Source organism: Sylvia atricapilla, chromosome 10 (assembly GCF_009819655.1).
Source record: "Sylvia atricapilla isolate bSylAtr1 chromosome 10, bSylAtr1.pri, whole genome shotgun sequence".
Lineage (NCBI taxonomy): Eukaryota > Metazoa > Chordata > Aves > Passeriformes > Sylviidae > Sylvia > Sylvia atricapilla.
The window spans coordinates 22,668,348-22,695,483 of NC_089149.1; the positions used below are offsets into that span (position 1 = coordinate 22,668,348).

The following is a 27,136-nucleotide window of genomic DNA, read 5'->3' on the forward strand; positions in this document are numbered from 1 at the left end:
TGTTTAATGTTTGCTCATTTTCCTAAATGTAACAGAAGTGCCCTTAATCTGAATTTTTGCCTTTTGGCTGAGAAGTTTTTCTGTTCTTCACAGGAGACCATTTTTGGTGATGTTTATTAATGTGTGACAAAACTTCACTGTACAGAAACAGCTTTCATGAATGCTTGCTTGGAGATTGTTTGGGGAGGATTGTAAATAAGCTGAGTTGAATTAACATATGTAACATCAGCCTTTGGATTGCATCTGGATTGATGTGTCCTTCACCTTGTGAAAACATCAGGTGGGATGATGATCCCGACACTGTTGAAGATTCAAACTTCTGAGGTCTCACTGCTTTCATCCAAATTTTATTTGTCATGCACATTGGTTTCTGTGGTTAGAGTACACTCTGAAAGATTTTTAAAATTTGTAAAAATGCGTCTATTTCAAAATGAGAAATAAGTGAAATTAAGGATCACGAAGGCCTGAACCTAAAGAAATTGGAGAACATGATTTCATGATAGGCTGTAAGATAAGCATTTTTCTCTTTTTGTTACTTTTCCTGTTTAGTCCATGTACTTTCATTTAAGCAGTCCCATGACTAAGTATTGGATTTAGTGAAATCAGTGTTTGTTTTGTTTGCAGCATCTCTGGCTGTTTCAGTGTAACTCCAAATGAATGGAAGGACACGTAGGAATAACTCAGGTACCTGCATGGTATTTCTGTTAAATGTCATAGAAACTCAGCATGTCTACCAGAGGGCAACAGATGTATGAGAACTGCCTCTCTTTGGGAATAATTTTCATAAAAAATGAGTGAGAGTCTATTACAAATTTGTCTGAGCCCTGCAAAGAAGCTGGATGTAGGACAGTTGTTCAGGAAGTGTTTCCTGCTTTATTCCATTGTGAGAACTGATTGTAAAGGAAGACACCAGGTAAATGAATGTGCCTTCACTAATAGGAGGGGGAGAATCAGGCCATTCATCCAAGGTTGATAGTGCTGTCCATTGCAGCACATCCTTCGCCTTTGGCCCACAAGATGGATTTAAGGAAGGACACTTGGCAGCCAAAGGTCCTGGCTGCAGCTGCTGGGCAGGTCTGTGCTGTGACAGTGAGTGCTGGCTCTGTCGACCCAGTGGAAAGAGATTTATTGGTGTTCTTAGGCAGGAGGAGTCTGTGTGTGACCCCTGAGTGTCTCCAGCACTCAGTGCCCTGGTGTCAAACACTGTGGTTGGAGATGGGGCTGGAGAGAAGAGAGACCTTCCTGCTGCCACTGGCTGAGAGGTCACACGAGGGAGCTGCAGTACAAAAAGGAGGGCAGAAGGATCATCCCAGCATAAAATAAGCATAAAATTGCTTGTGTTAAATGAAAAATTCCAGCTAGGCAATCTATTACCACTTACATAAGCAAAGCCAATAAGGTCATTATATTCCAGGGGAATAAGAGCAAAATGTGAAAAGATAGTAAAATTACTCATGCTATTCTTAGTTTTCACATGAGGTTATTGCTCTTTACCTATTTTAAAAGGACAATAGTGAAGGTGGGTTTTTAACAGCCTACTGTTACCTACTGCTTTTATATACATATTTATGTATTTTGAGATGGAGAAGCAAATTTCAGTTAGTTTACCTTCAGAAACAACTGAAGTTTCCTTTGGTTTTATAGTTTGGAATGTGGGCATAAGGAGAAGTGGATTACGGAATACTGTGCTGGTAAAAGCTGAGTGATGCAAAATAAATCCATTTACTCTGTGGCACATGTATGGAATGTATTGAGGTCAAATGAAAAGACAGTTTGCAGACACGAAAAGAAGGGACTGAGTTTTTATAGAGGTGTGACTGAAAAAGGAGTTCTTATAAAAAAGTGTGTCCTGTTTTCAAGTTTCTAAAGGTCACAAAAGCATTTTATGTGGTATCTGTGCTTTAATTTCTGACATTCAACATGTATTTCCAGTTTACATTTGTACTAGTGGGATCATTTACATGCTTTGGATTACTAGCCTTTTTCCTTGTTTTTTTGAGTCAGTAGCCATAAACCACAGCACAGTTAAAACATTTGTCAGACCTACAGGAATCATTAGCTATGAAGTGTGGTGAAAATGGCAGCTCAGAAACATTGTTCATGAAATTCCATGGCAGTTTTGTCTGAAAAGTGCTTTGTGAGCTGCTTGCATTGGTGCTGAGTACAAGTGCATTTATGTCTCCCAGTGGTCGTTCCTTTCACAGTCACATTTTATATATCTTTCAGAGAGACAATACATTGAGCACAGTGTCAATAATGACTGACAGAAAGGAATCATGGCAGTTATTCTTCCAAGCCATTAATGAACTAGATTATTGTTACAAAAACTACATTTGTAAACTCACTATACAGCAGGAAACACTAGTAACCTGGACTTGCTTTTTCTCCAAATGTTAGATAAATCTAGTGAACAGTCTGGAATTACTCTGTTTCTGTCATCTACATCCTTTGTCTTTTTTTTAAGTGTTGTAATTTTATTTTGAGAAAGGTAAGAGAAGTTCTATTCTATTAGTAAAAGCTAAGTAATTGGAGAAAAACTTAATATGCTTTCACAGTGTTGTAAAGTTGCTTCTGTTCTCAGTTTGTGCCTTTGCTCCTGTGTCTCAGCAGTTCAGTGATGTGACTGAACACCCAGTTCTATCTCCTTGCTTTCAGCTGCAGCTTCTGGTTACAATAACCAGATGTTTTGCTGCAATTTTCTCTTAACAAAAAACAATCCAGGAATAATTCTTGTGTTAGTTGTTGCTGTGAGTTATAGGCAGGAGATGAAAACACAATCTATTTCACAGTTATCTCTGTGTTAATTTAGAGTTTGAAATTGCTGATGAAAAGTCAAAGCTTTTACTGGTTTATGACATTTATTTTTTATTTCTTATAACAATCTCTTGGGTTTTATGATAAATCAAAAATTTAAATGAGATGCTCTGGTGTTATGCTGCTATACAAAGCCATGAAGAATTCAAAACATCAAAAGATGAGTTGTCATTGTGTTTTGCAGGGCAAAGGGAGGGGATGATGCAGTACAGGAATATAAGAGCCCTACTTTTCCTTGTCCTTAACTTTCCTGAGTACTGTGGTAACTTTAAAGAGGCTCTGAACTATTTGGGTTCTCTTACATCAGAGCTTTGAAGTTTAATATTAAGAGATGCATTTAATGTTGAGAAGCAAACACTTCTCAACAAGGACAGATTGGTTTTATCTTTCCAAATCAGTTCCTCAGATGAAATGGCACTAGTTTTGCATTTTTCCCATTTCAGCTTGCCTAAGAAACTAAAGGTCCAGTGGTCACCAGTTGGTCAGTAAATAGCCCTGCCACAGTTTGAGGCTGCTGAGTGGGAACAGCTGCTCCACGTGACAGAATCAGAGCATTACTGAAGGCTCTTGGTGATTCCTAAATCACAGGCACAACTGCAATGCAGCTCCTTGTGGTGCACATAAAAACTGGGCTGCTCTTCTTTGGGAAAAGGGTAGCTCTAGGGAAAAAGGCAAACATCATCATCTCTTTCTATTTCTGTGTAATAAGTGTAATGTTTCTGCCAGGCTGTGGCAACTATGCTGGGGACTGTGCTCTTGAACTTACAGGTTTATAATCAAACATGTTAATTTTGGTCACATTAAATCTTTTGCTCCTGTTGCTCCAGCTGGGAACAGTTAGAGAACCTCACTTTTTTGATATGGAAATTAAAATTTATTCTTTACCTCTGGAACTGTTCATTTCCAGTTGTGCTTACTTATACCAATGTTCTTTATCAGAAAAAAAAAGTCTTGATTTTATTATGTGGGAGGAATTTTGCATTTAATTCCAATGAGATTAAAATTTCATTGAGTTTTGAACGTGCTTGAGAGCTCCCCTTTAAGGGGCATCTCCATAGCTCTGCAGTTCTGTGTTTTCCCTTAATTAGTCTAGGATGCATATATAAATCAGAGCAACATTTGTTTTTCTAACTTGAGTAACTTTTTTAGATTAGTTGTTACCTGACCTTTTTTGTTCAGTACCCTTTGTCCTGAAGGCACCATTTTGGTTTAAAGCAGCTATTTTTGTTACTTTATACAGGAAACCAAAATGAATTGCATCAGTAGGTAGGCGTTTCTATTAAAAATGTTATTTTTAATACTGATTTAAATTACCTGGCCAGTGTTTATGTAGCATTTCTGAATACTAAAAATATGCAACTTGCAAAAAGCAGTTCTGAAACAATGTTCTGATATCTACCTTCAAGGAAACTTAACACTGTTTAATGCAAATTGTTCCGGTAAACAACGGTGAGCTGTAGTCCTTTGCTCCTGGCAAGAGGTTCCATAGTTTCATGATTCCCACATATTTAGCCAAGTATTTAATCAAATCTTCAGTTTGTCAATGCCAGTGTATGTGTGGCTTTTTGTAGTCTGTACCATGCACTTGGGTGGGGAGGAAAAAGAGTCCCTGGCAATTTTTCAACCTTAGAGAAGGGAGAAATTAAATAATTTTGACTGGTACTGAAGATGGGTTTCTGAAGTTGTAAACTCTGGAAGTTTTAAAATGTTCTGCTCTTGCTTATTTGACCATTTCTAGAGAATAATGCCACATAGGTAGTGAGGACAGACCCAGTGCCATGTTGAGACAGCGGATTTGTGGGGATGTATCCAGATCTGGGATAAATATCTGTGAGTTTTGGGATAAATATCTGTGAGGTAATGCAGGGGATATTGACAGGTCAACCAGTGAAGCCAAGTGCAATGAAAAATCTATGTGCATTCCTTGAGGCTGAAGGGAAGACATGGGGGGATCACCAGTGCTCACATTAGAGAAAATTCGGAGTAATTGGAGTTCAAAGATTCTGAATTAACAGCATTCTGAAACCTGTTCTTGTGGAGTATCTTTTCCACAAAGGCAGTTTGGCAAAATTAAGAAAAGACTGCTGAAACTAAGGAAGTGTCACAGAATTAGGCATGACAGAGGAGGATTTATCAGGGGAAGCATTCCCACCACCAGAGGGCAGGGATTAGTCTAAAAGTTCTGGTGGTTAAATAAAGAAATCCAGTTACTCGAGTGGTTATTTCAGTAGCACTAGGAGGCACAGCTTTATCCTCTAAGTCACTGGCAAAATTATCAGTGTTTTGGATGACATCAGAACAAAATAATTCGTGAAAATTAGAGAATGTTCAAGAAGGAAAAGAGTCCAGAGAGAAAATGGTATCATTAGTTGAGCTAGTTGAATGTTAATGGAAATTATTCTCTTTAATTTCAAGTGATGGGAACTGGAAATGTATATAATTTTTTTATAGTCCTTCAGGAAAAACACAGTTGCCTAATCTAAATATCTGAAGATTTCCTGTTACATTACACAGACTTTCTGATTGAGTAACAACTGTGGCAATGAGCTTGGGAGAGCTACTTTTATAATTTGATTAGGTTTTCATTACTAGGGAGATGATGGGTTTAGCTTTGAATGATTCCCCTGTCATTTTCTGTTTATAATATTAGAGCACAGTTCAGTTTTCTTTCATGTTTCTTTTGCAGTAAAAATATATGTTAAATATTTAATTTCTGTCTCAAATATCCTGTGATGCTATTTCAGCATGTTTTCAGTCAGGCAGTTTTTCTGACTGCTGAAGTTCATGGAAATCTAGACCAGTAGCAAACTGTCAATTATTCCCAGCTTTTACAATTAGGTCATTTATTTCATAGTTTATTTCTTTGAAAATTTCTTTTCTGACCAATTAGTTCCTAATTGGTTTTTTCAAGTGCCCACTGCAAGCTCAGCTGTAAGATCAACTGTTTAGGAGATCATCATGGATCAGGTTGAATTTGGTTGGTCTCATATATAAAAATAGGCTATTTAAAAATAAGCTTGAACTTTTTTTTTTCTTGAAGTACTATACTCATCATTTCATATTAACCAGAATGGTCAGGGATTAAATGATAACACAAAAATAACAAAAGGTTTGATAAAATTTAGAATAAGCTTCAAAATCTTTTAGAGAAAAACTCTCCCTTGTTGCAGCAAGGATTTGCTGCTAGTGACAGTACACACTGCTGAATTATCTGACTCTTACAAGCTAATATTTGAAACCTGCAAGGAATAATTTTATGCTACAAGATAATTTCGAGTTTTGAAGCATAACAATAAGTCATTTAACATGAAGATGTTATTCCAAAGAGCTGTGACAAATGGTTATTTGGATTTCATTATACAAGGGGATGACACTAGCTGTCTAGAAGTCTGAGGGCAATTTGGGTATTGCCTGGCAATGCTGAGAGGGTGCAGAAAAAACCAAAACACATGGTGCTTCAGAGCAAGGCTGAGACTGCAGAGAGTACTCTGAACATTCACTGACTTTATAATGAGAAAATACAGAAAGAGCTAAGGCTTTTGGCGGGTGGGTTTGAACAGTGATCTCTGTTCAGGAGTGTAAAATGAGTTTACCCTAGCAAATGCCCAGGTCAGTATTAATGGAAACTGTTCAATAATCACTATGAAACCTTTGTCTGTTAATTGTTCCTTTGCTTCAGTTGGTTCAGTTTTGAGTGTTTGCACTCCTAATCAGCGAAGTTGTAGCGTGCAGCAATGCACAAAGCTCCCCCATCTCCTCTATCTCCTGCCTGCACGTGTCCCCATGGCAGCTGGGCACATATCTGTGAGCACAGAGCGATGTGCAGCGAGGGACAAGGACCTGAAGGTTTCAGAGCAGTATTTATAAGCTGGCCATGAATACATCAAACTGGAACAACTGGAATGCTGGACCTTCATTAGTAAAGCATTGGGGTCTGAAACAACCACACACAAAGAGGAGCAGGATGTAAAACCTCTGTATTCATGTAGTGTATTCATACAGTAAATCTTGATAATTTAGGAAAGTCAGGGTAAACTGAGAAGAGAGATCTAAAAAATTATACTAACAGGGTTATAAACTCTAACAATTACAAGAAACTTGATTAAAAGTCCTACTTTGTAAGAAATATTATGCTTGCCTAACAGCTTCTGTATTATTTTTGTTTCCATATTTGTGGTGAATTATTAACTGTCAGGCTCCTTCTCCCCATCAATTTTCCTTATCCATGGTAGCCCAGAGGACCTTGCTGGTGGAGTTTTTCTCCATTTTTATAAAAATTCTTGGACATCAGGGATGTATTTCTCAAATTCCTCTGTTTATGTCAGTAAGACACTACTATTTCTTCTGCTCTTATCTCAAATTTTTCATTCACTGTGCTGTTTCAGAGTATTTATTAATTCTTTTCCTTGTCCACAAACCAAACCAAAGTTTTGTTCAATTCAGGCTGTGATAATGTTCTGAACACTCACTCTTTTCCCATTTCCAAAACACAGTAGATGTAATGTTACTATGCACAACATGCCATTGATTATTCATTTGTTTCTGGTGGTTGTTTTGTTGTTGGGGTTTTGTTCTGGTTTTTTTTTTTTGGGTTTTTAAAATTTATTTAAACATGTAACTAGTAAATATTAAGTGTTCCTGGCATGTAATGAAAAATGCTTCTTTTTCATGTCAAGACATTTCGGTTAAGTCACATGAAGATAAGAATTTCTCTTTTTATCTCCTGGTTAAAAAAGAACTTTTCTAATTGACAAATGCTTTCAAAATCAACCTTCTCAGTTGAAATTCCCACACATTGTTTCCAAGAGACATGTCTGTCATTGCCACTTCACCAGAGAATGCATTCTTGAAAGAAATCTTAGTTTTTTTACAGCTGTTTGTAACTACAAGTATGGCTTGCAGTGTTAAACACAGTTCAAGGCAAGACACTGCAGGTGCTCTTGCTGTACAGGAGAAGGTACAAGAGGCCTGAGTGTCAGGGGATTAATTTTCCTTGTTAAACCAGTTATTCTAAACAATTTGAAGGCTTGTTTTTGTACTGAAGAAAATGACATGGAGAGAAAGTGCTAAACCATTAGTAGGTTTAGCATTATTTTTCCCATGGATGGATTGAGATTAGGCTTCTCCTGCAGAAGACCTCCCCTAAGAGGGTATTTGCAACTACCAGGGATTATCCATATCCACTCATGGCAGCTGCAGGAGCCTGTGCTACATTCTCTGGGGGATCTTTTGGTCTGTTGTGCATCTTGTTAGTGCTTTTACTTTTATCTGTTATTGCTACCCAGTCATAAAGCCCTTCTCTCTGCAGTTTGAAAGAGACAAATTCTCAAAGATTAATGGAAAAAATCTTGGTGACAACATCTCAGATTTTAAAATTACAGTAGTGAGAAAAATTACACTGAAGTTCATAGAGTAGGTTTTCTTTTTGTAGTTGTCCTCTAAAATACTTTCTTTCAGAAATGGGGTGACCGAAAAACTTAATTTTCCCATATTCATATGACATAGATTATCTTCTGTATTTTTCTAGCTGAATGTCTGACATCTCTAAGAGCTCTATTTCCTACATTTCCCTCTTTTGTTATGTCCATCTCCATTTTTTTACTCAAAGATACTGTTCTTTTCATCCTATCTTGAGTCCAAATGGATGTGTTCACAATGTTTAGCTATTCTAACACTTGTTATATTCATTGATTTGTGCAGTGGAGTGTACAAAACTTTGTTTATCAGGCAAGACTCAAACATTACTGCATTGGAGTCACTGATTTACAGTCTGTTTCAGATCATGCAGTGCATGACAGGTACTTCGTGACCCGTCTTGGGAACTGACTCTGCACTTTTTTTTCTTTCTTTTTGTCCTTTTTCATTCTTTATATAACCAGGTTGCTCAGAGAATTAGAAAGTTATGGACCTGTTTTCTACATTCCAGTTGTAGACACTGCTTCAGGGTTACCATGAGCACCGAAAGATGTCTGCTCATAACAGTTAATTCTACTCTAGTGTTCCCCAAATCAGCCCTCAAATAATGGTTATTAAAATACAGAAAATTCGAGAGAAGTATGAAGGAGAATGTGTGACTTTTTTAAAGTGTGGGCAAATGAAAGAACATTGGCTGAATATGCTGTTTCTCTTTATCTATTTTAATACTTTCCCTCACTAAAGATCTTTGTGAAATTATCTGTATTTCTTTTTGCCCAATCTAAGGCAGTTCTAAGACAGCACTAACCAATAGCAGTTTCCACAAATTAGACTGACTAATCAATAATTTAGATTCATTAGTAGAAAGCAACAAAGGCCTCTCTTCACTCCCATGGGAGTTTTACAGAAAACAGGCAGGAAATGCTCATCAAATGGAAAAGGTACTGAAGAATTGAACTTCAACATTGAGTTTTAAATACAAATCTCATTTGTAGATCAAGAAATAACTTCAGTCATTAAACTTTAATGTGAAAATTAAGTTGTTCCTGCTCAGAGAGCTGGGAGAACATTTCCTGGTTCAGTACTTTGTGTAGCCAAATACTACAGAAGCTGTTGAGGTTTAGATGTCTGTTTAGATCTACCACATTTGTCTCCTAAAGCTGGTTTTTTGCATCCTTGTCATTTTGTTCGTATCAGTTCCAGAACTTCTTCCTTCTACCCATAGACTCTGGGCTGCCTTGTGTATGGCCAACATTCCTGTGAGATGTTCCAGCAAATGGAAAATAGTATATGACTTACCATTATATTTCTATTGCTGTGAGAGGATCAAATATGAACATATTCTGTGGTTTAAAGAGTTCCACTCTCCTCTGGCATGTTCCTCTGAAAGGATGCAGGAAACAATCATTTTACCAAAACTTCTGTGATAGCTAATAAAGCATCATTCACTACAGGGCTTTATAGATTAAAGAGAAACCAATGCAAAACAAAAACACCAGTATTAGAAACATTGGCATATACCCTAAAAATAAATGTACTGTAAAGATGAACTTAAAAATTAAATGCATATGCCTTGCATACAAGATATACCTATGACAGATATTTTGTCTTCACTGCAACTGTATATAGGCATGTTCTTTCCACTGCCTAGTCTGTGATTACAAACTGGAATATGATCTTGTGCACTTAATGCATGATGGAAATTCAAGAACTGTGTCAAATAAAGGGGCAAAGTTGAAATATTGATAACCTTTCAACATCACTGGACAAACTAGATAGCAGGAAGATAATCATATGGTGACTGAAAATAATTTCCTAGCCCATAGTACTCCAAATTAATTAGGTATATGTCACAAAAATAAAAGATGACATTAAAAAAATACCACTAACTTGTTCATTACAAAAATCTCAAGCTGATATAACTGCGCCTTTCTCTTTATTGTGAGGCCAGCTTCTTATTTATAGCTGTTAAAGGTAAAGGCAGGGCTTTCCATCATTTACCTTTTTTTACTATGGTAATGTCATAGCAGTGGGTGATGGGAAATGTCCAAGGGAAATGGCATTGCAAATAAAGATAATGTTGTAATTCAATCATATTTGTCTGACCATTTTCTTACATTGAATTGTCCAGATTTAAATATCTGTCAACAGGCAGTATGATTTATATAACCATTACTACAACTTTCTCTTGTTCTGAGCTCTTACCAAAATGTATCTATTCATTAATAAAAAGCTACTGCTTGAATAAGGCCAGGCACAGACACACTAATTTATGCTCAGTGGACTGAACCTTGCATGGAGCATACCAGTGAACTGTGTTCTTTCCTAGCATTTTCAGAAAACCCTTCACATACAAATATTGAGGTAGCAGTTTACCACCGATCCGCTATACCTAATCCCAGGATTAATTCTGTGGGCCCATCAGTGGTGAAGCAAGATGGATTTAATAGCCCATTAGCCTTTCAGCATGATAATTTTCACATCACTTATCCTGCAGGGTTAATTGCTTTAAAGTGGATATTATTGACCTCAATCCTAGTAGCAAACAGAGAATGTCTTATTCATCTCCCAAATGTACATTCTTAGACTCTTGTTTCTTTTGGTTCTGACAATAAATCACCTAGATTATGTGTTTGTATATTATAATTTAAACCCTATTGGCCCATATTTAGAAGCTTACTGAAGCAACATCTTTCAGATATTATTACCCACGACTGGAATATTAAATTCTGTTTCTTATGTAAAGAGGAATGTTGCAAGCATGAAAAATAATTGTTTTACCTCTTGTTAAGAAATTAATTTTAATGCTAAAAGCTGTAGCAGGTGCAGCAGGGATTAAGCACTTTTGGAATAAACAGCTGGCCAGTACATTTCCAACTGCAGAAGTCTGGTCATTAGAAGGAGAGAATGAAGAACAAATTTGGACAGAGAAGCTGCAGGAATGGAAATTCAGGTCCTAGAGTAGAGAAACAGAATAAAATGTCATGAAAAGAAAATCAAGGAATAAAACTGAAGAGAAGCGTTTTTATTCATGTGTATTATTTGTGGATAATTTCCTTCAACGATTTAGAGAAAACACAGGCCAGCTGCTTTGAGGGAATTAATGCTAGCTGTGAGCAGCAAAAAATAGAAAAAGCGGGAGTGGAAGAGGAGCCCAAGTTACATTATTGCTTGTGGGGAGGTGAAACAGGGCTGGAGGTTAGCCCAGTCAGTTTTTAGATGTCTGTGTGTCAACAGTCATACACAGGGCCTTGTAGTCCTTAGGCACGGGTTCCTATGGGAAACAGGAGGGGAAGATTTAAATACTTGATTGTAGGAACCCAAGGTTTGGAGCAGGTGTGCCCACAGTCTCCAGAGGAACCCGAATCCCACAGATCTCATTTGTAACACTGTGTATCCTCACACACCCCTGACGTCTCATTCTCTAGTTTCTGGGGTGAATTTGCTCTATAAGATACAGAATGGAGAAGCTTGGTATTTACAAAAAGTGGTTTCTCAACCACATTAATATTAATATAGGTGATTTATCCACTAGTGTAAGCCTATCTTGGTTCAATAGGTTTACCAAACACCAGAATAATGGCAGAACTGTTTCTTTACAAAGCAAATTGCAGCCATAAGATTACTCCTGAACTTTCTGATTGACTTAAACACTGCTAGGATTTTCTCTGGGAGCTCAGTTCCACATTTCACTGACAATGACAATGTCAATGACAGTGATGTCGTTTTTATTAGCAGCTGTTCCTGTGTGACATTCACGTGAGCACAGTCGTGACACGAGCAGTCGAAGCTGCATGTTCCTGCTTCAGTTACAAACCACCTTTGACTCTGGCTGAAACAAAACCTGGCTGCATCTAGCAACTCTCTGCTGCAGCAGGTGTGTGGCTAATCACTGCTCTCCAAAGGATTTTCCAGGAAAAAAAAAAAAAAAACAACTTGTTTTTTAACCTTCCAATTTTTTTTTTTTTTCTAAATTTAGGTCATCTGCTTTAGGTCATTTAGGTCATTGGCAAAAGTACAATGTTAGCATGTTTCGTAAAAGGCAAAATAAATGAAACCTTCTGAATAACAAGAATATCAGCATTTCATAGAGAAGTGAAAAATTAGAGGAAGCAGTGAGAATTTGGTCCTTATAAGACTGGAAATATTTCCTGTTTACTCTTAGGAATGTTATTTAAGCATTGGTAATTATTTAGTGATGTTTTTCACTTGGAACAGCTCCTGCCCTCTACACTAGGAAAAAAATTAGAGCATTGCCTTCTGTGTTTAAAACTTAGAACTGGTTGATCAGTTCATGTAAATTAGCACAACCAGAGGAATCAGAAGGACAGATTACTGATGCTGAACACCTAGTCCTAGATTTTTAAACTAAAACTATGAGGAAAACACAGTGGGTTAGATCTTGCTCCTATGTGTACTGACGTCAGGGGCATAAAACTTGACCCTAAATACACTGTGTCAGGAATCATTAAATCTTAAAAGATTTTTATCATACATAGTGTTGCTGGGGTGTTGGGGTGTTTTGTAAATGAAATCACTGAAACACAAAGTGCATTGACCTTTTTTTTTTTTTTTTTTTTTTTTTTTTAACACTGATTTTGCACACTTTTGGAAAGCATTCCTTTAGGCACCTCCGTGTGGAACACACACTTTGTAGATGAGGGGCTGCTGGGGTTTCCTCTCGGGTACCAGATGTACGTGACTGCCGGCTCTGCTCTCTCCCCTCATGGGGGAACGGCCAGCCAGGCACCAAATTCCCAAAGGAAAACTGCGCATTTCTCACCTCCGTCCCTTGTGGAGGGGTTCTCCCCACAAATCCGCTGCCTGCTGCAGTCCGCACTGAGGAGCCTCACGGCAGCGGGGCAGCAGCCCGTACCCCGGGACACCCGAGCTGGGACGGGGAGCACAGCCCCTGACGGCACCGCCAGCGCCTCCGCTCTCCCCACGCTCCGTGACCGGATTTCCACACTTTGGGGACCCAGAGGGACACCGGCAGCGCTGGGGCGGTGACGAGGCAGGCGGCCACTCTTTCACGGAGCACCTCTCGCTCTCCCCGGCCGGCATGAGCCCACTGCCCGCGACGGGCTGAGGGGCGGCGGGCACCGCCCGGCGCTCACCCCGCGGGGCGAGGGGAACAGCACGCCCCGAGCACCCCGCTGAGCGGGGAAGCGATCCCCGCCTCTCCGAGGAAACTCTAGCTGCACTCGTTGTTTATCAATACTTTTCGATCGGGATTCTCCACAGGACCGAGCCCCCGGGGCTCTCCTCCCGCCCCGCCGGGTCACGCGGGGTGACTCGGCCCCGCCCCGGACCGGGGTCGCGGCGTGAGGGGAGGGAGTGGCGTAGTGCGTCCTCCAAGGCGATAGGGGGCGTTGCAGCCGGCGGGCGCGCAGGGCTCCGCCGCCGCCGCCATCTCCTCGCTGAGCTCATAAAGGTGTCGCGCAGGTTCCGCCCGGGCTCGTCATTCCGCCGCCCCGGGCCCGGTGCTGCTGCCGCCGCCGCCGCTTCCCCCGAGCTGCGGCCCCCGCCCGCTCCCTCCTTCGCGGGCCCGTCGCTCCGCGCCAGCGGCCACCGCGCTCCCGCACCGGCCCGCCGGCAGGCGCCGATCGTGCCCTCCCCGCCCCTTCCTCCCCTGTCTTCCCCTCACCCCCCCGCCCGCCCGGCCCCTCTCCCGCCGGCCGAGCCCCGGAGCGCCGCCGCCGCCGGGGTGTGAGCGGGGCCCGGCGCCGTGCCGGGCCGTCCCTCGCTGGCGGGGCCATGGCCGCGAGCGCCAAGCGGAAGCAGGAGGAGAAGCACCTGAAGCTGCTGCGGGAGATGAGCAGCCTCCCGCCCAACCGCAAGTGCTTCGACTGCGACCAGCGGGGCCCCACCTACACCGACATGACCGTGGGCAGCTTCGTGTGCACCTCCTGCTCCGGCATCCTGTGAGTGATGCGGGCGGGGACCGCCGGCTCCATCCCCCCGGCAACGGTGACCTCCGCCCCCGGCCGCCGGGGGACGCGTCGCAGGGCGGCGGCGGCCGGGCGGTGCAGCCCCGCCGGGGTCTCGCCGCTCCCCCTGCGCTCTCCCTTCCTGCTCGGCCACGTCGGAGGGCAGCGGGCGGGGGGCTCTCCCGGGGAAGGGGACGAGGCCGTCGGGAGGCTTTCCCGGGCGCGTTCGCTGGAAATCTCTATCGGAGCCCCCGGGGCGGCGGTGGCGGCCGCTGGTGGGGTGTGCGGGGCTGGGCGCACGGCAGCCCCGCGGCCCGGAGATGATCCTGGGCAGGTTTTCCGGCGCGTAGAGGGAGCGCCACGGGAAGCCGGAGCACCAGCACCCCACGGACGTGTCGGAGGGTGGTTAATTAAACAAGTGTGCGGCAGTACTTGTGGAAAGGAAAGGGGCACGTGGCTGAGCAGTTCGCTGTCATGACAGCCTTGAAGATGTGGGCATACTAACCCTGTCGTGAATACGTTTATAGATACTACTTTAACGTCAAGTTAAACCACCAGGATAGCTTTATGTGCATCGAGTTCTTCTTGGTGGTAGTTTGTAAGACAACTCTTTAAGCTCTGTCTCAGTCGATAAACTCCAGCCCAAATGGTTTGAGAGTCTTGATCAGAAAAGTAGAAGGTGGTTGGGCTTTTTTTTTTCCTTAAATCGACTATTTCCTACAAACTATTTCTATAAACCTTGGAAAGGGATTGGCCCTGATAAAGTGGTTGCATTTTTCCTGTTCCTCATTCCTGTATGGGCCTCCCCACTACTCCTCCCTTTTCCACCCATCCTCCCCAGAGATAGTGTGTATCAAACTACGAGTTGAGGTCAGTCGTGAATTTCAGTCACATATCCGTAATTTGGGGGAAAGACCCCGCTGTCTTTAGTGCTGCTGTCTCCTTAGCTGTATCTGTTTGCTTTTATATGGTTCTGTAGCATTGTGCTAATGGAATGGAGCAGAATCAAAGAGTAACCAAAGAAGTAATAAATAGTATGTCAGAGGGTACAGATTGGTGTTTCTAAGGATTTTGAGTTCATAAAAGGCATTCAGGAGCCTGAACTAATTTTTGTCCCCTTACTACCCCAAAAACTCCTCCAAGTAAAGTCTGGTGGTTTAGAACAAAGTTGGTAATTATGTTGAAGTACAAAACAAAGTGAATGTGTTAGTTCTTTGCTGAATTTACATGGAACAAACTTCCTTTTATACTAATAGACAGCTAATTAGACTTGGGGTTCTTCTACTTTATGTAGGCTTCTGAACAGACTTGATGCAAATACAGAAAATACATTTAGGCTGTGAAATTGAAAAGAGACTCTCGTTTTTCACATGTACATGCCACTCAATCAGCCAGCCCTGGCTATTGTTTGCTCTCTTAGCAAACTGTGTTTTGTGCTGGCATGTGAAACTATTTTAAGCTACTGCACTGAGCTTATTTAATGGTTGCACATGTTCTTACTGGGTTAAACTGACAGCGTGATAAAGCTGCACCATGAGAGTGTTTGTCTTTATTTTTCAGGCTTCTTAACCTTAATAGACAAATATATTGTGAATGCTGCTGAGATGCTTAGTGTGGGTTCAGAAGAGAGTGTTCCTTTTGTCTGTTGGCTGGGAGGTTTGGACTACTACAGTGCACAGTCCCACTTACAGCAACCAAAGGGATGTACAGCAGTGAGGCAGCTCATAAGCAGGGGACAGCTGCCACTTGGTGTTAAGGTGACCATCATTTGGCTGTTACCATGCTTAAAGGAGGAAGACTATCTGCAAAAACATGATTAATGTATTGGTATTCCAGTAAAATGCAAGTGGTTTTTTTCATTCTAAATATGCAGTGTTTTTGTCTTGCTGTGAAAAGCAACCACAAACAACATGTTTGGTTCTCACAGCTAGTAACACCTACACTTACAGCTGGAGTAAACGACTGTTAAGAGGACTTAAAGCTTCCCTCTAAAATAAATTTGGACTCATTCTTTCATGTCAACTTGGAAAAACTTCCATAAATTATTTGTGCAGCATCATATGCGCTGGTTAACACCTTAGGACCTAGCAAGTGGGATGTTTTTGTTAGTGATGAGACTTGGTGTAGGTCGTGTCCGTTTCTGAATTAGAAACTGAATTTTAACACTTCTGTCAGATCAGTTCTTCAGACAATTTATTGATTTCCAAATGCTTTTCACTGTAGAATTTCAGGGTGAAGGGAAATGACTTGGGAACAAACCACATAAAGGCAGCTATAAAAGTGCTGCTGCTTCTGTAGTTCTTAATGGGCTGTTTGCGTTCTGCCTCATAATACTTGCTTTACTGTAAGGCTTTAATAATCTTAGTACTTTATCTTGTTTATATGCTATGTGAATGGCTTGCATTGCTTCTTGCTTTAATTATTTTTTTTCAAATCTGGCACAGGAAGTATTCTTGGAGTCAAGTAGACTAGTTTTTTCGAGTGTGAAGTGCCCGATGCAAGATTAAAATACTGGTAGATTAAAGTCTCCTTCAGAAAGGTTTCTCAATAAATTAAAAGTGATTGCTGACATCAGTATGATTTTAAATAGGCGTGTCATTCTAGATACAGTTAACTTTAAACTCTTTAAAACTGTAGTATAACTTTTTTTACTAGTTTTCTAAAGTGTTTATTCATTATCCTGGCAAGGACTGCCTATTCATATCCAAAATCTTAATTCTGGTTCCATCCTGAATTTACTTTAGGTATTTCATGTGTATCCAAAAAGTGATGCTATGTATTACTAGATTTAGCTTACAAAACCTACTATTCCCTCTACTGTTTCCCAAAATAGGATGTCTAGCTTGTTCATGTACTGCTAAAAACAATGACAAAACTAGTGGCTTTGCTAAAAAGATCTGTTTCTGACTTAAATGCTGAAGGTGAGTCTTGTCAGGTTGGAAGTGTGAATGACAGGAGTTTTTTTTCCATAGTACTGGGGTTTAAGTGATCAGATCAGGTTTACCAGAGCAGAAGTTTTGCTGTGCAAAATGGTGCATGCAGGAGAAAGTTCATGCTCAGTGGTGTGAATTTGCTTCCTCTTAAGATACTTCTGCTTGTGAAGTAGAAATTCTTCATGTGGGCGAAAAAAGTGTGTAGCATCACACGAGATAATTCAGCTTTCCGGTGTTGTACAAGAATTGGGTATCTGGAATTATACACACAATTTGTGCCCTGAGAGCGGGAAGGGATGCTCTAGAGGAGCAGTGTGCGCAGGTCAAGGATTACAGTCATACATCACGGGAAGATTTCTCTTTATTACAGCAAACCTGCATCTTGGGAAATGTTGGTAGGGAGATTATTTTGGCTTGACAGAAGTCCTTTGATTCAAAGGACTGTGTTGGTAGCTATGACTGTTGTTTTCCTGGATGCTCCCATGTGGCCTGCTGACAGTGACATCCTTCCCTTTGTCTTATCAAATGCCTCTCTGCCTTGTATCTCTGCTTTCAAGCACTTCTGTAGCACTCGGGCAGCCCGCTCCCAACTTTGATAAAAAGAACATGTTTTTCAGTTCAATGGAAGATATCCCTGTGTTTGAGAGTCCGCTTGCACTGGTTTGAATTTTTTTTTATTTTATTTAATCCTTCCTCTTCTTGTGTCTGCTGATGTGATAATCAAGGCACTCCTATTCTTTCTCTTGCTGCCCTCTTAACTCCCTCCCGACTTATTTAGGAAGTCCCCTGTTCAGCAACAAGTAATGTTTAGAATATAATAGGTACTTTGAGAAACGCTAAAGCCCTTTTATGCTATTTTTTTTTTTTACAACTGTTGGCCTTCTGGCTGCTTGTAGTGCTCCTGGTTGAAATAAATTTAAAATTTTCATGGGTAGGGGACTTCTGTATCAGCCAGATGGAAGTATTTGATGGCAGATAGTTTAGTAACAAACGATAACATCTCTGTGCAGTGGTGATGAGTTATTGACCTCTCCCTAGAAGTTTAGCAGAAATCAAAATAGTCTAAATAAACGGTGTTAGAGTGAAGGTGATTGTGTTAGCATGGCTTTTCGGTCCTTTTTTTTTCCTTTGGAGCATGTTTGGAAAATGACTCCATGTGGTCTGTGTCTGTGTGTGTATATAGATATATATATTTAAGGGTATTTTCTGTGTTACTGTATTTCTTGTTTTCAGTTGCAGGGCAGGAGAGCAAAGGAAATCTCTATACCACAGTGAACATCGTGCAGTTCAGAAAGAATGTTTGGGTATCTTTTTAAGAAAAAAACAAAATTAGCTTTAACTCTGCTTCAAAATGTGTGTATGAGTCTTCTGCTATTAAAAATAAATGAGCTTGTGAGATGGCGGTGGGTCTCCAGGGAGGTCTGCAAGTATCAGGAATGGCCAGTGCTGCTTCTCATTTGCTAATTACAGTAGCACAGAAATACTAACAAATGCTGTGACATTGGGTTTTCTGCCGCTAGTTGTCTGGACACCTGGGGATGTGGGGTGCTCTGTGATGGTTTGGGATTTGACTTGCCTTGTTAAATTCCTGCTTTTTAGGGGATCAGATTTTGCTGCCTTAGACTTGAGAAGGTGTTAAAATCTGATCCAGGGGACATTAGCAGTGTTGAGCAGCCTGCCCACCGTTCTTCCCACGAAGGGGACCCTCTATTCTGCCAGAGCTCACTCTTTACATTTTTCTCCCCTCCCAGCCCTGGCCTTTGCAGACGGCCGCTCTGCCAACAATCACAAGTTCAACTATAATTTGCTACTAAATTATGTTACTAACAAATATCCACTGCTTGTTGACTGTGTTTTGAATGTTTAATGTTTCAATTGCCAGACTGCAGAATCCTGTGTCAGTGGCCTTAAAGCTTCCTTTGTTTGTGAGAGCACCAGTTTAACAATGGCCTCTGGAGAACAGAGGTCTCATGTTCTCTGAAGCTGCCCCTATGCTAAGCTGTGACTCAGTGAGGGTCAGTGGAGGAGAGTCTCCAAGCTGGAAGCTCTGGTCACAGTGCTCTTCCACAGAAATAATCGCTGCTGAGCGTGAAGAAATTGGCAGTGATGAGTGGGATCTCTGTGTGGGATGTTCTAGCTCTGGTGTGCTGGATAAGTGCAGATGGCAGAATTGTCTTACTCTGTCATCTTTCCCCAGGGCCTCCTGGGAGGAGAGAGCTGCAGTGTGTTCTGAGTGCTGAGGTGGCGTTTGGTTGTTGCCTTCCCCAGGTCTCTAGTAGGGAAGGGAGTAACTGGTACAGCTGCACAGGGGCAGGTTGCAAATACTTTTTCAGGGTCAATTTAAAATTAGGCATGGATAATTTGCACTAAGGGACTGTATGCCATTCTGTCCCCTGTTATATAGGGACTACTGTAAAGCATTAGAACTGTGTGAAACACTTGTCAAATACAAGGAAAGAATCATTTTTTCTATGAAAACGGAGGTTTGTTAATTCCTCATAAGGGATAATGGTACTTGGCTGCCGACCAGTAAGCTTTCCCCATATGTAGATGAGCTGTTTGTGAATTATTTGGGTCATTAAATAACCTCTGTAGGTAAGGAGGAGTTGGTCCTTGAATCCTGTTTCAAAAATTCCACAACTGCTCTGTCTTAGGGAAATTCCAAGCAATTCATGGATGTTAGTTAGAAATCAAAAGCGTAGAGAGTTTGCTGTTCTAGCATCAAAGTAATTTATCTAAGGAAGATAAGGCATATGTTTGGGCTGCATTTGTGCGCAGCTTCTTGTCTTGATTTCCTTCTTCTGGGCTGACTTCTTAGGCTGCTTTAGCATAAGAGGAAGCTTTATGTATGTAGTTCCCTGCATCCTTTGCCATATTCAAGGGACGTAAATACTTGAATGTACAGTATTGCAGCTTTATAGTTTACTTTATAGTTTACTTTAGATTATGGCTCTTAAAAGTTTTGTTCAGAATTTCCCGTCCTCCTGGGCCACTGACGTGGTGCCGTGCTCTCTTTCATCCTGCCAGGCATCTGACACGTCTGTGTGGTGATCTGATCTTTAGGGGGGATGTCTTCCTTCTTTTAAGTAGCATGGTGTAAGAGAAATGTGAATTCATCTTACCCCATGTGGATATAATGTGTGTATCAGGAAACCTTATAAAACCTTGTGAAACCTTTTATATCTGAACCCCTCACTGGAGAGAGAGGCATGGAGGAAGTCTCTGGTGAGATTTAATAATCTTATCTAGGCCTCAACCACGTTTAATATTGCTGCTTAATAGAGCTGAAGACACTGAAGATACCAGTGTTTGCTGATGTGAATGCTCTGAGGAGCCCTGGTAGATCAGCGTAGAGTAGGTATGTCTTAAAGAACTTGTGCAGTGCCTTGAAATTGCCAACACAGGTACATCAGAGCACTTAAACTTTACTTACTGCAGAAAGGAATTTCCAGCAGGAGCTGGTGGGAAAGTTGAGATATACTGCCTGTGCTGACATGTGAATGTGGTAGTGAATAGCTCTGGCTTTTAAATTGTCATTAAATAGTTTACAACTACCTAACTGTGCTGCTATTGTAATTACTAGGAGGAGAGTAAATTGAACAGACTAAGGCAGACAGAACTGCTTTTATACTTACTGTAAAAGCAAGGGGACAGTAATTGTCATATAACATTTGATGGAGCAAACCTGTGTGAAATGCCAGGTGGATAGCAACTTTGTTTCTGTGCTGTCACTCAATGTGTGATGCTGCAAGTGCCATTTAGTGAAATGTTCTTACTTGCATGCACAGACCGAGAAGGTGTTTCTTTTAAAACTCAAAAATAAGCAAAGCCTAATCCTAGCACCAGCTCTGAAACAATGAATTTTAACTGCATAGAACTCCTACAGATTTCTTTTAAATTACATCATCTCAAAATGAGTACTTTTAAAAAAATCTTAGGTAGTACTATAGTATTTTAAATAATTGTAGTTTATTTGTAATGTAGATGATACATCTAGATGAAAGATGTTAAATTGGTAACTTTAATTTACCAAGAAATTTAACATTTTGAGAGAAGATAGTTTAATCAACTATCTTAAAACCTCTCTCAGCAACTTCAGTGCAACTTCTACCTTGTCAAGGTGCTGAACAGTGGAGTTTAATGTCAGCTGCTCAGATTTCAAAAATTTGCTGAAGGAAATAGTATTCTGTAAAACTAGCTTTCATATGCCTGTAGGTTTATAAATGACTTCTCCTTTTAAATCACTGCATTTCTTAGCAAAATATGATTAATTGTTTATCCAAGTGTTTCAGACAGTGATTATCTGAAATTTGTTTCCTCATGAAATTTAGGCTAAAGTATTACTGCTTAGTATTTCAACCTGTATTGAACTTCAGATTAAAAATGTGGAGATCTTTTAACACAGGATCAGACCAGAATTGTCTTACTGGTACACTTGAATTTAGGTATGAAGGTGAATTTGCAAGCTAAATGCACAACAGTATTTATCCCATTAGACTTACTTGGAAAAGTTCAAGTGCTAAAAATTTTCTGTCAAAGTTGAATATAATATCAATATTTGGAATATCAGAGTTTTGTCACAGGCTGCTCTGATGGATAACAATTTAATTTAATGTTCTTGTAATCAAAGAGCTAAAAGAATACCACTGGTTGTCCTAAATCAGATATCAGTGTGGATTTTTAAAATTATTCATTGAAATATTGATTGATGGTCAGTTGATTTTTCTTAGCGATTTGTTAGGCCCGTACTACATCCCTGGAAAGCTTTTTGTGCGCTTTGATATCTCATGGTTAATGTCTATTAATTGTTTTCTAAGATGATTAACCTGAGAATTAAACTGGCCCCGTGGTATTGCCTGAGTGAGTGTCTCCACTGCTTGGCACATGTGGGATGGAATGTTTTTGCATCCGTCGGGCAAAGCGCAGCTCGGGTTTGATTGGAAGTGTTTGTGGGCAAAAGCAGCAGCTAGCATGTCTTCAAAGAAGGAGTTAGAAAAGAAAAGACAGCAAGCTTTTTCTTACCCTGCTGCTGTTGCTCAGCAGGTTTTGCTCTCTGTGCTTGCAGGTTGTGACCGAGCTGGGTTTGACCATGTCAGGCTGTGGCAGCACAAGTGCCTGGTGCTCCTGCTGGCCCTGCAGCAGCCTGGCGTGGATGTGAGTGGTGCCAGTGGCATGGATGTGAGTGGTGCCAGTGTTGGCATGAGGCAGAGCTGCTCACGTCTGGAGCTGTGGCATTAGCAATGGTGGCTCTCATTTGAGAGCTTTTGTTGTGGTTCTTTCTGTGGCGTTCAGGAAGAGGAGTAAGCCCCTGTGAGTGCATGGGCAAAAAGTGAACTAGAAAAAAATGCTGAGAGGAAACAGGAAATGTAGGTTAAAACAAGAGAACAAGACTGAGCTGAGCAGTTTAACTTGAAGAAATCTAGTTATTGTGTAGAAGTTGTAGTAAGAGATCAAAGTGAGGAAGGAGTTGGAGGGAAAGGAAACTACAACCGAGGAACCCAAAAGTGAGACAAAATGTAGAGAGACAAGGGTGAAGTAGATTAGGATTTAAAAAAAAAAAGTCTAATTTTGTTTTCTTAAATTTGCATAGAAAGTGCCAGAGGGACTTTGCTTGAGCCATTGTGAATATTGGTCTCCCCTGAAGTCCTGTTACTTGGATTTGTACACTGAGTGTTACTTTGAGAAGAGCTTGCACAGGCTTAAGCTGTATGGCAGTCCCAAGAATGAGTGTGCTTTACAGAGATAGCTCCTGATTTTAGAATTGTCTGACTTCTAGCTGTTGTGTTAAATGTGACTGTATGATGACAAATTTCCCAAATGCTGAATACTTCTTGCTTCTTTCAGGCGGGGCTTGAATCCACCCCACAGAGTGAAGTCGATTTCAATGACTACCTTCACACAACAGGAAATAGAATTTCTGCAGAAACATGGAAATGAAGTAAGTATTATTTAGAGAAGAAAGTGGGTTTGGCACTTCAGTATTAAAGTTGAAAACACTACTTAAAGGAAAACTTGAAGGTTTTTTGCTTTTTTTTCTGGTAAAAGCTAGACATAAGTCCTTTGAAGCCAACATCACTTGAAATGGGGCTTCTGAAGAGCTTGTTTCATTGGGTAGCTGATTATCATAGTGTTATTGCCCAACCCAGACTCCAGATTCACATGATCAGTATTTCTGAATTGGGTTTTCTTTTGATTTTGCATAATGCAATATGCAGCTTTTTTTTTTTTTTTTTTTTTTTTTTTTTTTTTTTTTTTTTTTTTGCCTGCCGTCTCAGAACATGAAACTGACTGCAGCAGTATTTCCTGAAAGAGTGTACTGTGACAAAAATAAATACAAAAATACAGCTTGTAGCTGTACTTCTTCACACTTGGTGTCAGAAAGTCTTCTAGTAGTTTTAATTGCCTCTTTACTTAATAAAAGTATATCCATATTGAATGTTCTTGGAGAGAGGAAGGAGAGGGAGGAATCGTTATCTAGTGAGTGGTTTGTGGCAGCTTTGAAGAGGATAAGTTCTAGCATACTGACTTTTTGTTCTTTTTATTAGAAGAAAAGAAATGAAATTAGTATTGGATTGGCTCTGTGGGAATACACAGAGAACTTAAGCCGTGGATATCACTATTGCTGACTTCGTTTTGAGGGTGAAGGTTGTGTTTTAATACCATGCCATAGCCTTGAGGATTTTGCCTCTGTTCAAACTAGATAAGATACTGCTTCACATTGATTGCATCTGTATCCTGTTTAGTAGAACTATTGTAGGCTGGAGAGCGTTTAGTTTCGTTACTGTGTTTTTGTGAAGCTTCCTGGGGATAAATCCCATCATTCAGTAAATTGCTGATACTTAACTTTCTTTAAGTTGGTCCATTCATGACTGTTAGGTTGAAGAATGAAAACAGAAGTAGTAATTTCTTTTTCTGCCCTGGTAAACATGAATTATTTGTTGAAATGACTGTTAGTGGATGATTCCTCTAGACAGAGCTAGAACAAGGCCTGAACTCTCTGACTTTATAAAATACTCTTGATGACTCAGGTTGGTTGGGTTTGGGGCATAGCACGTGTGTGTGTATATGTATAGAGCATATTGCTGACTTTTTGCATAGGGTAATTTAATAAAGAATCTTCTGTGGATTCACATAGAGTGTGTTGGAGGCTCTTTCCACAAGACCAGATTGTAAACTCTAGCTTTGCTTTAAGGTTCACAAAGTGTAAAGGAAAATGTGTGTTTGTAGCTCCTTCCCTGTATTTGTTTTAGTTTCATTTTTTACTGAACTTGCAATGTCTAGAGAGTGCTAAGAGTTTGTTTTCACTGATTCTGGGACCTTAAGTGATCCCTTCTCAATTGATTAGTGTGGTTGTCCTTCTCATTATAGCCATGACTAGTCTGCTAATCATCATGATTTAGTTGATACATAATTTATTATTGACATTAAAAAAAATTCACAGACCTCTGCAGTGCTATTCTGTTTCAGAAGTGGGGGGGGGGGGTCTTTGAACTTGTAATACTCTAATTAGGGAATTGCAGTGATTTAAATGAGCTGCCTCATAAATGAAGATGTCCTTCTGAGTTTAGTTTTAGGTTGTTGATTATTACTTTAATTCTTAAGTAGAACTGAATAGACACTTATAAGTGCAATGGTAGATTCAAGGAGTGCTCAAATATTGAACAGAAATTATTACTGTTTTAAACACTGTTAGAAGTTTAAAATCTAGTTAAACATGTTTTCACTTAGTTGTGCTTTGTACTGCAGTAGTTAAATAGGCATTTTGCTTTCTCTTATTGGTATTGGACTTTGGAATACTTATCTGCAGATAAGATAATGTATTGGACAGAGGAAATTCATCACAAAAAACGTGGTTTTTTTGCTTGGCATGCTGTTCAGTGTAGGAGGCTCATGTGTGTATAGGAAGAAAGAAAATTTCCTAAAATAAGACTTTTCAAACATGGAATTGTCCAGTATTGTAACATCAACAATTAAAACAATCATACAGTGATACTTTTAAAAAGAAGCTCAACTTTTTTGGCAATCTGTCATGTTTACTTCCATTTTTCTGCAACTTCTAAAATCCAACTTCTTTGTTCTAGTCTTTCTCCAACATGGCCAAGGCCTCTGTGATAACCTTTCTTGCTTCCAGATGAGTTGTTCATGGTTGTACAATAGGGATCTTGTTCTGAATACAAAGTAGAATAGCAAGAAAACTTCCATGAGATAAAGCAGTTAAGGTGCTGAGCTGTTATTAGAGGAAGTAGTTTTCCACTCTCCTTCAAAGGGTATTTATAAGGTGAGTGTATTGTATGAGGTTGAAGTCCTCTAAAAAATCCCAACCACTCAAACCAAACAAACAAAAGAAAACAAACATGGATAAAAGTTACTGAAAGGCTTCTGCAAAGCATCTGCTTCAGGGGGAAATTATTAGGAGCAGCTCTTCCTTAGGTGAGACACCATCTTCTTCCCCATATATACACATTCTAAGAAATGTCTTTCTGGTACAGGTAGCTTGAATGTTATTTTAAATGAGTTTTTACTGCTTCAAACAGAGTTTTAAATCCTTATACTGTATTAGAAGATACCTAATATTTTGGTTTGCTTACTCATCTGGAGGTATAAACAGCTGTCCAGACTCCAGTTTTGCTAATGTTGGGATTAGGTCACTGCAGTGAGAATGGAAGCATCTTCCAGCTGACATTCCTCAAGTGCCTTCTGAAATCCTTTTGAAGGATAAAGGCAGTTCTGACTCACTGGGTGGGTTTTTTTGTCTCCTTGGTCTCTTCATGAGGAGCAGTGTGAGGTATTTTCACATTTTCTTGTAATGAAAAAGCAGGAAAGAGTGATATGGAGATGTCTGTTTGAATACCCATCCTCAAGTGAAGCTGGTGCTGATTTGGACTCTGATTCAGTTGTGCAGTGGTTGTAGGAAATGAACTCGCTGTTTGAAGAAAGTGGAGGTGGTGCTAATCTCCTGTTGCCATTATAGCTGTGAATATTTATTCAGAAACTTTTCCTCTAAGATGAAGGATAGTATTATGAGGCAAACTTGTTACAGAGTTAATTTTTCTCCTACCCTTTTGAAAAATGACAGGTATTTTATAACCTTTCCAAATAACCCGTTGTAATATGCATATGATTGAAGAAAGAGATCTTGATGGTCTTGTATTTAGAAAATCTCTGTTACTCTGGGGCAAAGACCTTGTTTACCTGAGCTAATGAGTAGAATGCATGAAGGTATGCTCAGCTACTTGGAGTTATTAAAATAATGCCGAATTTTGGTTTGGTGCCAATTTTCCTGACTCTCAGCAGCACCTGTGCAAGTCCCTGTTTCCTCCACTCTTGCAGAACTGGCAGCAGTCTGAGTCTAGTTCACAGCTGGTGCTAGGCCAGACCAGAATGCTTCCCTAGGATCTCCTTTACTGTGGAACGTGGCCTAGAAACCCTGGAGTGGAAGGAGCAGTGCTGAGCTGGAGCTGATGGGTGCTGACAGCACGAGGCTGTGCAGTCAGGTGTCCTTGGAGTACACTGCTGGTTCTGCTAATACCATACAGAGATCCATGAGCTGATTGTGTGTGGAACAATGTCTTTGTTAGCAGGATTTACTGGCTTGACTCTGCTTATGAAACCACTGTAACTTCTGGACCCAAGCTGCCTTTGAAATCGATACTCTGGCAGTATAGAATTCTTTTAACCTACAGAGATTAATGAATAATATTGACATCAGAAGTGCAGAATTACTAAACAAAGCTATAATTTGCTTACATAAAGAAACTGTTTCCAAATCTTTCTTCCTGTAGGGTGTCATGTTTTGGAACATAGTTTTGTTATGTGGTAATATGCAGTTCTTTGCACTGTCAGCATTACATTTGGTTACTGAGGATATTTTATTGGCAGGAAGGGGGAGAAGAAGAAATCTAATTTGGCATTTACCAGCCTTCTGAAAGGTATTATCTTGTTAGAGCTTTTTAAACTACGCTGACACATGTAATCTTCCTATGCAGTGGTATGTCTGGGTCTCAAGAATTGTTGTAGGTCAAATACTATGTTTTTCCTGGTTGA

General features: G+C 40.3%; 1 protein-coding gene across 8 annotated transcripts in view; it reads left to right on the forward strand.

Moving 5' to 3' along the window:
• The first annotated feature begins 13,661 nt into the window (after positions 1-13,661).
• Positions 13,662-27,136, forward strand: part of AGFG1 (ArfGAP with FG repeats 1) — a 36,156-nt gene continuing 22,681 nt past the window's right edge. For 3 of the 8 annotated variants that reach the window (XM_066326296.1, XM_066326298.1, XM_066326301.1), the window contains exons 1-2: positions 13,663-14,153; positions 22,937-23,030. In XM_066326296.1, coding sequence (XP_066182393.1) covers positions 13,987-14,153; positions 22,937-23,030 — 261 coding nt within the window. In that variant the 5' untranslated portion in view covers positions 13,663-13,986. Of the gene's footprint in view, positions 14,154-22,936; positions 23,031-27,136 lie in introns of all 8 variants that reach the window. The other 5 variants (XM_066326297.1, XM_066326299.1, XM_066326295.1 and 2 more) reach the window with 4 other exon arrangements.